Source organism: Clarias gariepinus, chromosome 22 (genome assembly GCF_024256425.1).
Source record: "Clarias gariepinus isolate MV-2021 ecotype Netherlands chromosome 22, CGAR_prim_01v2, whole genome shotgun sequence".
Lineage (NCBI taxonomy): Eukaryota > Metazoa > Chordata > Actinopteri > Siluriformes > Clariidae > Clarias > Clarias gariepinus.
Window position 1 is genome coordinate 26,301,857 of NC_071121.1, and position 13,859 is coordinate 26,315,715.

Here is a 13,859-nt window from a genome sequence, read left to right on the forward strand (position 1 = left end):
TGTATATTATATGTGTACATATGAGAATCATATAATTACCGAAACTCAGTGTATAATTTTTTTATTTGATAAAAGCATACATTTAAGATGAAACCAACACTTTGGAGGCTATTCAAACATGTACTGTTTTTACATTTATTTCTTACAAAACTAAAAAGCATAAAAAAAAAATACAATCCAGAAATGAAGGCGCCATATCATCATAGCTGTACATTTAACTCATGAACAAAAAAACTGAAAAATGGTGTAGAATACAATATCCTGAACATCCACATCCACCTGATCAGCTCCATCTGAGCCACAGCTAATAATGATGAGATCTCTTCTTTATTGACCTTGGAGTGGATGACTAGGAGTCGTGTGGATAAAAGTGCAACTAATAAAGTAGCAGCGAAGAAAGTTTTGGCCCCCTCTGACCTACGTTATATTTACAGGCTGAACAAAACAGGACACGATATAAAGGTTTGTGTGCGTGGTCCAGCGTCAAGTCAGGTCTGCACTTAACTGTGTTTGTTTGGTTGTTGTTTTTTTAGCGCTAGAATTCATAAGAATCTCCAATATTCCAGGTGATGGGTGTGGAGAATACATCCTTAATCAACAGAACAAACAAAGCCAGAAATAAAAATAAGGTCAAACTAACAGCAGCGTAGACGGAATTATAAGAGCTACATTTGTTGCCATTTTATTATTGTTGATCCACGATGAATCACTAAAAAACTAATCTATTTATTTGTCTGTTTGTTAATTTATTTAGGAAAACCATTTCCAGCATCCTGTTCCATTCCGTCATTCCTCAGCAGGAACTCTGCTCCATGTCACAGCACACGACGATTGTGGATTAATTTCCTACAACAGCACATCCCCAAGAGTGGTACTTTTGTTATGTTGTTATACCCTCAGCCAATACAACTAAAGATATGAACAGGTGATGCACTGTTGTTGTTTTTTCTGTCATCTCATCAAGACGAGGGTCTTGTCCTCCCTTGTTTATTAACAAGGGTTTTTCTATGCAATTTTTCATTTTGTCCGCTCACAAATTCAGTTTTAGGGCACTAAGAAGGAACTTTTTGGTTCGCTGCCTGTGCCGTATCTCCTGTGGTTGATATCAGAGCTTGTTTCAGGCTTCTGATTGGCCAAAACAGCTTTACGGGTAGGGTTATACCGCCGCCTGCTAGTTCGGTTGCTCTTAACAGCATGTTTTGCATTTTTCTTGCAGACAAAGATTTTTTTTTTTTTGAATAAAAGAGAAAACAAAAACCTTTTAAAGAAAATGTTTATGTACGTGTGGACTAGGCCTTATTATTATTTAATAATAATAAATGTAATTTATTAAATAATATTATTATTAACATCTTGATGTGTTACTGATTTCAAGTTTGAAAGAATTTTTTCTTCCATCCTGCCAACCGGGAAAGAAAATGTAAAACGTGTAAAAGCATTGAAAAAAGCTATATTAATAATTTCATAATAATAAATATTTAAGTAATTCGCTCTATTGAAGAAGATCTGGTAAAAATGGTGTCCACACGCCTCCTCCCACCTGTCCTATCAACGAACGTATTAAGCAACAAAGCAATTAATAAAGAAATAACTACATACATAAATATAGAAATAAATAAAGCAGAATGAAACAGTGACAGCTCCATGCTCTGTCTGATTCGTTCTGTCTGTTTCTGTCCTTCAAGTTTCAAAAAGCGATAAGAGCGAACGTCGTAAGAAACATTTTGCGACATGCACCGAACATTTAGTTTTGCTTTATACAATTTTATACAGTGTGTTTTAAGATCTGTGGAGGAAGGCTAGAGGAGAACAGAATAGGGTGTTGGACTGTAGTGTGTGTGTGTGTGTGTGTGTGTGTGTGTGTGTGTGTGTGTGTGAGGGCCCTAAAGTGCACAGCTCTCTGTGCAGTCAGTGTTGGTGTCTTCGGCAGCCCTCTTCCTGAGCTCCCTGCCGGCTTTGTGGGGCCCGTGGTGGGCGTTAGGTTGGTGTTTTTGAGACTCCACTGCCCCCCGGTGGTGCAGCGGTGTGGCGTCGTTCCCGTCCCGTTCCACCTGCAGGTAGGCGCGGACGCGGTGGTGCCTAGGCCGGCTATCGCTGAAGTCGATGACGCGGCATTCGTACGTGCCCTCATCAGACGGCTTCACGCTGGACAGACGCAGCTTGTGGGAGATGTTGCTCCCGGCTACTTTCACCACCTACAGGGGACGAGACAGAGGGACAGTCAGAAGAGACAGTATTTGTCCTGGAAGTACCCTGCTACATCACTGCACTCACACACACACACACACACACACACACACATTTCCATGAAATACCACACACAATCACACTATTCCATGTTTAGGACTATTTTTCTCAGCGTAGGTTATAGTCCCCTAGTGGTTTGTAAGGGTACTGCATGTGCACATCATTTATAACAATTAAAGTTTTTAATTTTTAGTTTTTCAATTACCTTAATTTTTTTTTTTTACACATTTCTGAGTAAGTGTTTTCATTTAAAAAGTAACCAGGGCTAATAAAACAAAACCACGGGGTCACTGGGCCGCAGCCTCGTTAAGTCTGGGAATGGCTGATCTATATCGCTGTTTCATTTTATCTATGTTTCTAACTCCATTTTTATCTCTCCTTCCCTCTCTCTGTTTCCCTTTACACCTCTGTCATTATTCGGAATGAAACGAAGTATGCCGTTTCAGTATGCCTGCCTCTTTTATTCTTTGTCCCTCATTTTCTCTCCTTCAGCCAAGATTTCTGCTTCTGTCTTTCTCTCTTTTTTTTATTATTCCTTCCTTATAGCGCTCTTGCTGTCTTTCTCTCTCTTTCTGTCTTTCAAAAATCTTTCCATTTCTTTCTCTATTTATCCCTCATCCTCTTCTCCGATCCTCATCACAGATTGTTTTAATCCCCATTTTCTTTCTTGCTCTTTCTACCTCTGTCACTTGCTTTTTTATCTTCCTCTTCTTTTGTTGCTCTTCCTCCTTCTGTTTCATAGTTTTCTTTCCATGCCTTTATATTTTCCTACTTCCTCTCCTTTTTTCTGTTCCTTTGTCTCTTTCTGTCTGTCTTTGCTATTCCCTGTCTCTCTCTTTCTTTAATTTTACTTTTTGATGCTTTTATTTGATTTTCCCTGTTTCTATCTTTCACGATCACTCTCTCACTCTCTCACTCTGTCTTTCTCTATGTCTCTCATTTCATCTCGTTCTCTTTGTCTTTAATTCTCTCTCTCTCTCTCTCTCTCTCTCTCTCTCTCTCAGTCACGGAGAGACTCGTGTATGAGTCCAATCGCTCAATAAAGCCGTCTGCCAGGGAAACATATTGAGTGCCAACATAGATGGATACTCACACGCGCACACACACACACACACACACACACACACACAAACGCACCTTTACCACACCCAACCAGTGCTGCATTTACTGGCGCCGTTCTGTTTCTGTCCACATTCCCAATTTTAGTGATTTTAAAATCCAACCTCATGCTCAACACCACACACACACACACACACACACACATGCACACGCACAAGCACACACACGCACACACACACACATGCACACACTCACAGCCTCTTCATCATTTATTCCTCATGCTGAAGGCAGATGAATAAAATATGAGGATTCATGCTCTTGTTTTAACTCTTCTCTCCCAGTTGGTCTCTCATCTCTCTTCTCCTCCCTGCTATCGTCTCCTCCATCTTTCTCTCCTCTCACCCTGCTTTCACATCTCCTTATCTCCTCTCCTCTTCTTTCAAGTGCATCTTTCCTGTCTCCTCCTCTTCTTTCATCTATTTTCTTTTTGTTACCTTACTTGTCTTTTTGCCTTAATCTCTTTTGTCTAACTCTATCATCTCCCTCCTCTTATTACAGTCTGAGTTACCAGCTTGAGCCAGATCGGAAATTTACACCATTACTGGATTTGCATTAGGTTGTTACCACGGGCAACAGGATGTAAATGCAAAGCCTCTTTAACTGGTCTCTTTCTTATTATTTTTATTGTTGACTGTTGACATTCAGTAAGTTGCATCACCCTCATCCTTTTACTCTTTTCTTACAATCATTCACCTCAATCCACTGTAACCAATTAATCCACTAGTCCCGCCCAAATCCACTGTAACCAATCAATCAGATCACCAGACCTGCCTTAATCCACTGTAACCAATCAATCCACTAGTTCCGCCCAAATCCACTAAAACCAATCAGATCACTAGTTAGTCTACTTTAATCAATCAATAAATCAATCAATCAATCAGATCACTAGTCCCACCTCAATCCACTGTAACCAATCAGGTCACTTGTCCTGTCTCTATCCACCATAACCAATCGGACCACTAGTCCCGCCTCAATCTACTGTAATCTATCAATCAGATCACTAATCCTACCATAATCCACTATAACCAATAAATCCACTAGTCCCACCTAAATCCACTGTAACCAATCAATCAATCAATCAGATTATTAGTCTCGCCTTAATATACTGTAAGCAATCAATCCACTAGTCCCAACCAAATTGACGGTAACCAATCAATCCACTAGACCTGGCTAAATCCACCATAATCAATCAGACCACAAGTCCTGCCTCAATCTACTGTAATCAATCAATCAGATCACTAATCCCACCCCAATCCACTTTAACCAATCAATCCACTAGTCCCGCCTCATTTCACCATAACAAATCGGACCACTAGTCCCGCCTCAATCTACTGTAATCAATCAATCAGATCACTAATCCCACCCCAATCCACTGTAACCAATCAATCCACTAGTCCCGCCTCAATTCACCATAACCAATAAATCAACTAGTCCCGCCCCAATCCACTGTAACTAATCAGATCACTAGTCCTACCTAAATCCACTGTAACCAATCAATCAATCAATCAGATTGTTAGTCTCGCCTCAATCCACTGTAACCAATCGATCCACAAGACCTGGCTAAATCCACCATAACCAATCAGATCACTAGTCCCGCCTCAATCTACTGTAATCAATCAATCAGATCACTAATCCCACCATAATACACTATAACCCATAAATTTACTAGTCCCGCCCCAATCCACTGTAACCAATCAGATCACTAGTTCCGCCTCAATTCACTGTAACCAATCAATCTACTAGTCCCGCCTCAATCTACTGTGATCAATCAATCAGATCACTAGTCCTAATCCACTGTAACCAGAGTTGTAAACATGGACACCCGTTTTGACATGAGGCAGGAAAGTTGTCAGAGAGCCGATTTTGGTATCAATGCATCCAACCAGATCACTAATCCAACTCCAAAGTTACAGAAGTTAATTTTTTTAAATGAAAGAAACCTAATTAGCAAATTCTCTTATGGACTACCGAGAATTCTACAGACAAAGCCATGCTTGACTTGGCCATACAATGGGTCACCACCAAAAAACACAAATCAGATTTTTTATTAAATTCTTAAATAGGATGCCCGAGAAATCAATGCCCCAGACTGGAGCAAATCGATACAGATAAACATCTCAAGACAGTTTTGCACCCAGGGCTCCATCACTGAAGGACTAAAAGTCACCATAACGAATCCTGCCATAAACACCGCAGTATCTAATCTCAGACACGCCGCTCCAGCACGGGGAACATCCCTCTTGTTCGGTATTGGTAGTCAAAGCTGCGAACACTCGAACAAGAACTTACAAATTTCATTTTGAAGACCACAGATGCGTATCCTGCATTATGTAGCAAAAGGGGGCGGAGTCATCAGAGACACACAATAAAAAAATGTCTATACCACGGACACATACAGTGTCAATATAGGATTTTAAACGTCATGTACTACAGGGTGATCTGTAGGAATACCTGGTGTGTAATTTGACACAGATCCTGTGGGATTTTTGACATGATGTGTATGTGTGTGTGTGTGTGTGTGTGTGTGTGTGTGCTGTACTATGATAACTGACTGAATGAAACATGATGTTTTTTTCTTATCGTTCCTCTGGGATGCTGTTTGGCACAGTGATGCAGCACCTAGTGTTTTTACCGGAGGGATTTTTCACCCCAGTAACTCTGAGACTAACTGCGTACACACACACACACACACACACACATATATATACACACACACACACTCACACACATATATATATATATATATATATATATATATATATATATGTGTGTGTGTGTGTGTGTGTGTGTGTGTGTGTGTGTGTGTGTGTGCGCAGATCAGAGAAACACATTGTTAGAAATCGGTTCTTTGTCACAATGGCGCTATAATAAGAGCTCTCATGTATCTTTACATTGCATTACACGGACTCTAATTGCTATAGGAGGTGCGATGTGTGTGTGTGTGTGTGTGTGTGGATTGATGACTATGAGCAAAATAATTAAAGCCATATATATGGGTTCCAAGAAAATGGCATGGCATTGATTTTTATGGGCAACAGCAGGAGGCGGGAAAATTTACCCGAATCTGTTTTATAAATGCAGGATTTAAAGCTATGAGCGTGCTAGCCCCGCCCCCTCACCCATCATGCCTCGTTTCATATCCCGCGGGAGTCAGTGAAACATTCTCACATGGCACGGACAGGACGTCACTTACACTGATTTTCGTAGCGTCCTTCGACATCTCCTCTTGCGGCGCCACCTACAGGATAAAACACAAAATTACACCAGGGTCCACAGAGAACGGTGTGAAATATTCAGCACGACACCTCGCTCCATTTGCATTTTGTCCTTTAACTCTTGGTTTTAAAGTGTTTTATGTTCTGGGGGATAAAGGAAAAGGTCAAATCAAAGGTCGATCCGATGACATTTGGCGTTGAATGTTGATTTGCCGGAAAAGTCAGAACCGTTCTTAACGTTAAAGCAGTAGTGTGTGCTCTTTAAATAAATGCTGATTTAATATCTCCTTGGCTTAATAACAGTGTGTGTGTGTGTGTGTGTGTGTACAAACAAAATATGAAAATCAATTTATCAAATTGTTCACATTGCCTAACAGAACTATGACAGGGATTAATTAATTAAAGGCAAATATTTTGGATATCTTAGTGGTTTAGAAGTAAAATATTTGAATTCTTGGAATGTTATATATATATATATATATATATAGTATATACAGTATATATTGTCTGTTCTGCCGTCTGTTCAAGCTGGCCTGACAGTCAGTTAATAAATAAATTGATATATTGATATGATAAGCCAGATGATAAATGCTTATTTTTTGCTAGCTATGCTGAGAAAGACGGCGTTGATGGCAAATTTCACATCAACTAGATTTAAATATTTATAAGAAGGAATACAAATTTCAGCTTGTTGTTAGCAGGTGAGTTGAATTAAAATCTCTGGTTGGATTGTAGCCCATGACCACAGAAATTGAGCTATTAACTGAATAAACTCTAGGGGGTCAAGAGAGACTGTAGCAGCTCTTAATATTTCATATCAATTCAAGTGGTGTTGTAAGTGACGTGTGGAAGGACATAGACAGTTTATGAGTTATAGGTTATTTGTAAGTATATCATAATATTTCACAGACAATACATACTGTACAGCAGATTTCTTTTATGGACAATTAAGACTTGTGAATCGATCCATCAAGAATTTTAATTCAGTGCACTCTAGCAAAATAGTCCAAGAATGTGGGAATCCTTAATGCATTATAAATACAGGATTCACAGGACTCCTTATTACAGTGTGTACTCATACGTAAGTTTGATTTAGAATAACTTTAGTGTAATTGATAAAAATATTGAGAAATCTAAGAAAAATGACAATGATTTGTGAATAATGTCATTTATAATGCACTATAGATGAAAGTTACACATGAAGTGTTAACCCATTAGTAATAATCAGATCTTAATGTTAAAAAACAATTCAATTATGAATCATGACAGAGAAGTGACTATAATGAGTTACGAGAATTCTAAGTCCATCCATCCATCCATCCATCCATCATCGTGTGCAGAGATGTTGGGGAGATCACAGGAAACTTGGGGCACAGGTGATGGGACACCATGGGACACGGGGTTCCAGCCCATCACAGAACACAAGCACACACACACACACACTCATACTTATTTTTCCATGTTTTTCTTTTGCTTCTCTAAAACTGCTGACCGTTGTTAAAAATGCTATACAAATCGAATTGAACTGAATACACTCCAGGCAAAGTGCAAGCCGACCAGATTACAGCTCATGGAAACCAGTGCGAGGTACCAGTGTGCTTACCATTAAGCCACCGTGCTGCTATTCAAAGAACAGTTTTAATGATTTCTGGATTAGTGTGTTATTACATACTGTATGTATGCTATGTATATTATAAATACAGGATGCACAGGGTGTGCTAACTAATTGGCACAAGTTAAATAGTCTAAATAATTGTGCCTATAGATGTGACGACGGTGTTATTCCTAAGAATCGATTAAGAGCGGGTTATAATGATTTATGAATACACGCTTTTCAGAATGTACTGGCACGGCTGTTGTTTTGTCTCGCTGCGGGTGTGAGGGTGAAACATGCAGCATGTGGAGGGTAGAAAGGTGTGAGGCAGAGCAGCAGTTGGTTTGTGTAGTGTGTGTGTGTGTGTAGTGTAGTGTAGTGTGTGTGTGTGAGTGTGAGAAGTGGACGCGGCTGCACCCTCCTCAGTGACCCAGGATGAATAATGTATGCTGGTGCGGAGGTTAGCGCGAGTTTCTTTTCCTCCCTCCCTCCAATTAGAAAGCGTTCGCGGCGCTGCAGTGGGAAGCCGCGCAAACTTTTCCTCTCTGTTGCTGAACCCTTAACCCCGCGGAAAATTATTCCTCAGCACCTCTCAATCTTTCTTCCTTTTCCTCTCTGCTCTCTATACCTCTATTTGCACCTCTCTCTCTTTCTCTCTCTCTCTCTCACACACACACACACACACACACACCTCACGCCTCGCTCTCTAGGTGCCTGGGGAACCTGATGCTATTTCTACCTCAGTGATTAATGTGGAGAGAGCGTTTCCTGCACACGCTTCTCCTCCTCAGTGCAGGAACGTCGGTTTCCTTTCTCTACTCTCATCCCTCGGTTCTTTATTGTGTATCTAACAGCCGGCGAACGCTGTAAATAATTGACCTGCTAGATCTGATGTCAAAACGGATTATTGTTAGAAGTCCTGGGAATTTAGAGCGATATTAGATACCGAGTCCCAGCCACTTGAACAGAGGGAGATTTTACTGTGATTTTCCTCCAGTTTGGAATTTTCTTATTAAATACAAAATAATTTCCTTTATCAAAGAACATAGGAAAATCTTGATTAAACAATAAAGAAATGATTCAATCCTGAAGAAAATTTCACCGTAATTATTCATCTTGTGAATAGTTACAGTGAACAAAATGTAAATACAACTATATTCCATGCATAGACTATATTTATGTAGTTTTTTTAATATATGCAAATGTACAGTATAGAGATTTAATTAAATGAAACCTCAACTGCATACTAAATAAACATATATCACTTTATTCTCTTTTCCACTAGCATAACTATATTGGCAAATGTTGGGCGTTTCATGTGTAGGTATCCAAATTGTGGTCAAGTGAGAGAAGGTGTAGAAATACGTGGACAAAACAAGTGACATTAATAGACAGGTGAGTGAGAGTGAGGTAATGTCTAGACTGGATTCAAATGAATTATTTTAAATACGACTGTTAAAATAAATATGCTATGATTTTTTTTTAACATCTATGTTAGAAATCCATGACGTCTCAATGATGAATCTTTCAATCTCCATTGTTAAACACAAGTGCACTTTAGTATGCTTAAAAGGGTAGTTATTATAGAAAGTAATTACCTTAGGATGTCCAAAATGTAAAATTAGTATTATTAGGTAGAAATTCATACAAACCACACATTTATCTCTGGTTTCTATGAATTTATGTGTGGTTTACATGAGTATACCATATATGGTAACTTTACTGACTTTGATTTGCAACATAGAAATAACAATTATTCTTTGTGTTAATGTTTGAAGTAACACGTACAATTCTATTTTCTGAATTATACTACATTGCAAATGTATTTATATAAAATATACATTTTATATACATGTATGATAATAAACTTAAGTTGAATTGTTATATATACATTTTAAAATGTATTTCCTTAAAGTACACTAAAGCAGAATTTTAAAATGTAATGAAGAACCACGTTTAATAAGGGTATCAGTATTACTACCTCAAGAAAATATTTTTTTTTTGTTGCATGAAATAAGTATTTTTGCATTTGTGTCTCTGGTCTTTTAAACATATTTTATATATAAATTGATCTTGATTAGCAACATTAAATACCAACAATGATTTTTTTTGGGGGGGGGAGGGGGGTTACAAAATTATGGTTTAAAAAAGTCTTGAAATTAAAAAGTTTAAATTTCCAAGTGTTTTAATGCATATTTTTACAAAGTACATGAAATGAGAAATGTACCTTTAATATTCCTAACAGATTTATATTACATATATTATTAAAGAACTTTCAATATTAACGTAGATTCTTTTTCAAAAGGGGTGTTGGGGTATAATATATATAAATGTAATATATATTACATTTTACTATAATAGTATAATTAAAGTAATAGTAATAAATAGTATAATAAAAATGTAATATATATAGTATAATAATACTATATATATTAAATTTTTAGACATTTATTTTGAAAAAAAAAGAAAGAGAGAGAGAGAGAGAGAGAAAGAGCGATTGCACTGCATTCATAACATGAACAAACAATTTCTGGACAAACTGCTCAGCTCTGTGCTTTAATCAGATTTTTCATTACTTGATGATTCCAAGTCAAATTTCAAATATACTTTATAAAATGTCACACTTTTAATGTGCATAAATGCTGTAAATTGTGTATTTTCTATATAGGATCAAAATTTGCAATTATTTGTAAAGCTGCATTAATTTCATTTACAAATGACAGAAAAGACCTCACATTTGACCTGAGCCTAACTATTAATGATTTACTAAACTACAAATTTTATGAGACATTAAGCTTCAATTTGTTTTGTAAAAAAAAAAAAAAGTGGAGCGTTACACCTAATTACAAAGAAATAGTGAATTAATCATCTATTATTTTTTAGACTTTTTGCCAAAATATGTATTTTTCTGTAGGCTTTATTATTATTTTTTTCATTCCTGTGCTGTTTAACATTAAGCATGTTTTATTCTGTTTCTTTTAACTGAAAATGAATGTACTATAATCAAACAAATAATGAAAAAATGAAATGCCAAAGTATTTATTTTAAGAAAAGACATGGGTGCTAATACTTCTGCTGCAGCACAAATAGAAAAAAAAAAAAAATGTGCTCCCTACACAGTCGTACCAGTGGGCCTGAAACACGAGTTAAATCTGTATTCAGAGCGCATTCTGACTAGCGCAGTCGTATTCGGCAGTGCCGGCAGTGGTGATTAAATTTGTGCTCTCGGTTCATCTAAAGAGCTCGCTGTGTCCGCCGAAACCCCATAACCACGTGTGAAGTCAAACACCGACTCCCTGCGGGACGGATGGGACGGATTAGCATTCGCATCAGTCACCTGGTTGGTGGTCCACGTCTCCTTGTCTGTCCACTCTTTGTGGTTCCTGATGTACCACCACTGGATCTCCAGAGAATAAGAAGTCGAGCCAGATCCCCGAAACGAACAGGCCATCTCCACGTCCTGCCCGCTGTGCGCCGTCATGTCATGAGGGACCTCTGTGAACAGGGCTGGTGAGACAGAAGGAGAGGGAGACAGAAAGGGCTTAAAAGCTTTATTTTACGTTTATAAAATCAAAAGAAAGCGAAAGGAAGCGTGAGAGATGTAATGAGAGAAGTATTACATGCGTTATTTTAAAAGTATCATCATAAAAAGGACAATTAAAGTAAAGAGCGATTCACAAATTATGGCAGGTGTGATTTGATTACGGTTGTGATGTCACTTCCCTTACGTATAATGCAGTAGCAGGAAAACTTCGGGGAAATTTCTGTAAGGTAACAATCTTTTCCCCCAGCCTTCCAAACGAATACAAACCGGGTCTCTTTTTCAAAGTTTATTTTTATCGACACTCCTGAGACTTTCAGGCGAATGGAGCAGCAGCGAATTCAGCACATTTCAGACCAGACTGAATTCCCTTTCATCATGTTAGACACAAATAGGTTGGCTCCGTTTTGGTGCTGTCTCCAGCCCACCGTCCTGTCATTAGTTTCCTCCCTGACTGGATTCATTCGCTGCGATGTTCTGTTCTAACTCTTGATTTGTTTTTTTCTTGTATTCATACGGTTTTTAAACCACTGCCAACCTGCCACTGATGACCCAATACACTCCAGCGAGCTGCAATATGTGAAGACAAATCCATACTTCCCCCTTCTTCCGTGGCTCTATTATTATTATATATATTTTCTTCCAATTCAAAATGGAACATTTTAAAGAAACCGATCTCCAACGGCGGACATGAAAGGGGCAGTTGCTATTCAGCGTGGAAATAAGCGACACACAGGACTGCTTATCGGACCGCACACACACTCCTGGCAGCCAGCAGGCAGCCTTGTGCACTTCAAAGCAAGCAATTCAGCTCGGTATGGATCACTCACACCTCACTTTCAGACCCTCTACACGAGACGGTGCCGGTGTCTAATGCAGGTGTCTAATGCCGGTGTCTAATTCTGTGAACCGAGCGGGGGAGGTGTGCGGAATTGAGGAATGTGGAGCGCTGATACCAAAATAGCAACACACTTTGTAGGAAATAGAGTGCCTTGAAAGAGGAAACGGTTGATCCTGTTATGGTATGCTTTATGTCGGATTCTCCATTCCGATAGTCCACATTTTCTATAACAGCAGCACCCTGGTGCTGCTGCCATTCACGGATTTATAGTCAATTGCTGCTTTTAATATACGATCGTTTCTATGGCAACAGCTTACAGAGAGGCTTGTCTAGTGGACGGTCCATATAAGTTGATTAAAACGTGCGTTATCTTTCTGTAGGGAGACGTTTGCGAGAAGTTTACGAAAAGAGTCTCATGTGTCAGCGCTTTGGAGCAGTCCAAGGTTTTCTGACATTATCAAGATAAATTATTATTATTAATGTTTCATTTAAGAGAGATAAAACAATTAATACGCTGGTGTGAGGACATATGGTGTTCAAGTCAAAGCGGGACTTTTGATTAGAGAGAATAACAGAACACAGTTATGAGAGTAAAAACTCCCTTTCTTTCTCTACGGTATATAATCCCCTGCTATACTAATGTACTTATCCCAGTGTTAATTAGTGCTTGGACACCATTAAGGCAGAAAGATTTCTTAGTACACCAGAGCCATGATCGGACTGCCTGCTTCACATTTGAAACGCTGGCCTCCCAGGAACTCCTTTAATGGCCCAAACATGTGGAAATGGCTTGGAGTGATTGGAGGATTGTACAGAGGATGTGGCAATAACTCCCAGCCAAGTTCTTGTAATGTGCAAGTGGTGCTGGTGAATGATTGTGTATACTGTACGGTTCACACAGACTGATGTGGCTCTATCTTCTGCAATTTGGCGACAAGTTATCTGTCAACTTTCAAGGATCAGGCGTCATTCACCGACATAAAGCCTTTTAATGTTGCCATTAAGAGTCTCATCACCGTACTGTGTTTCAAGTGTTCATTCACAAGGAAGTTCATCACAAGTCCCGGTTTGACTTGAACGCCCCTTGTACATATAAAGAAACATAAAAAATTTATTGTAACTGTAAAAAATACCATTCTTTGCTCAAAAAGTCCCCAAACACACCACTGTTTCTAAATACGATTAAAAAAACGTCCAGCTATGTAGCTTTAACAATTAAACAGCTACTATCTTTTTAAAAGTTGTTAGCTATGATAGCTAACAAGCTTAACATCTGCACATAAACAGATGGTTATAATGGCT

The 13,859-nt window shown here is 38.6% G+C and overlaps 1 protein-coding gene across 1 annotated transcript in view; it reads right to left on the minus strand.

The window, feature by feature from the left end:
• Positions 1-86: 86 nt before the first annotated feature.
• LOC128510661 (V-set and transmembrane domain-containing protein 2-like protein) overlaps positions 87-13,859 on the minus strand; it is a 46,576-nt gene continuing 32,803 nt past the window's right edge. Inside the window, exons 2-4 of the mRNA XM_053483107.1 lie at positions 11,513-11,682; positions 6,560-6,604; positions 87-2,195 (exon numbers count right to left, since the gene is read on the minus strand). Of these exons, the coding sequence (XP_053339082.1) occupies positions 1,884-2,195; positions 6,560-6,604; positions 11,513-11,682 (527 nt within the window). The 3' untranslated portion in view covers positions 87-1,883. The remainder of the gene's footprint in view (positions 2,196-6,559; positions 6,605-11,512; positions 11,683-13,859) is intronic.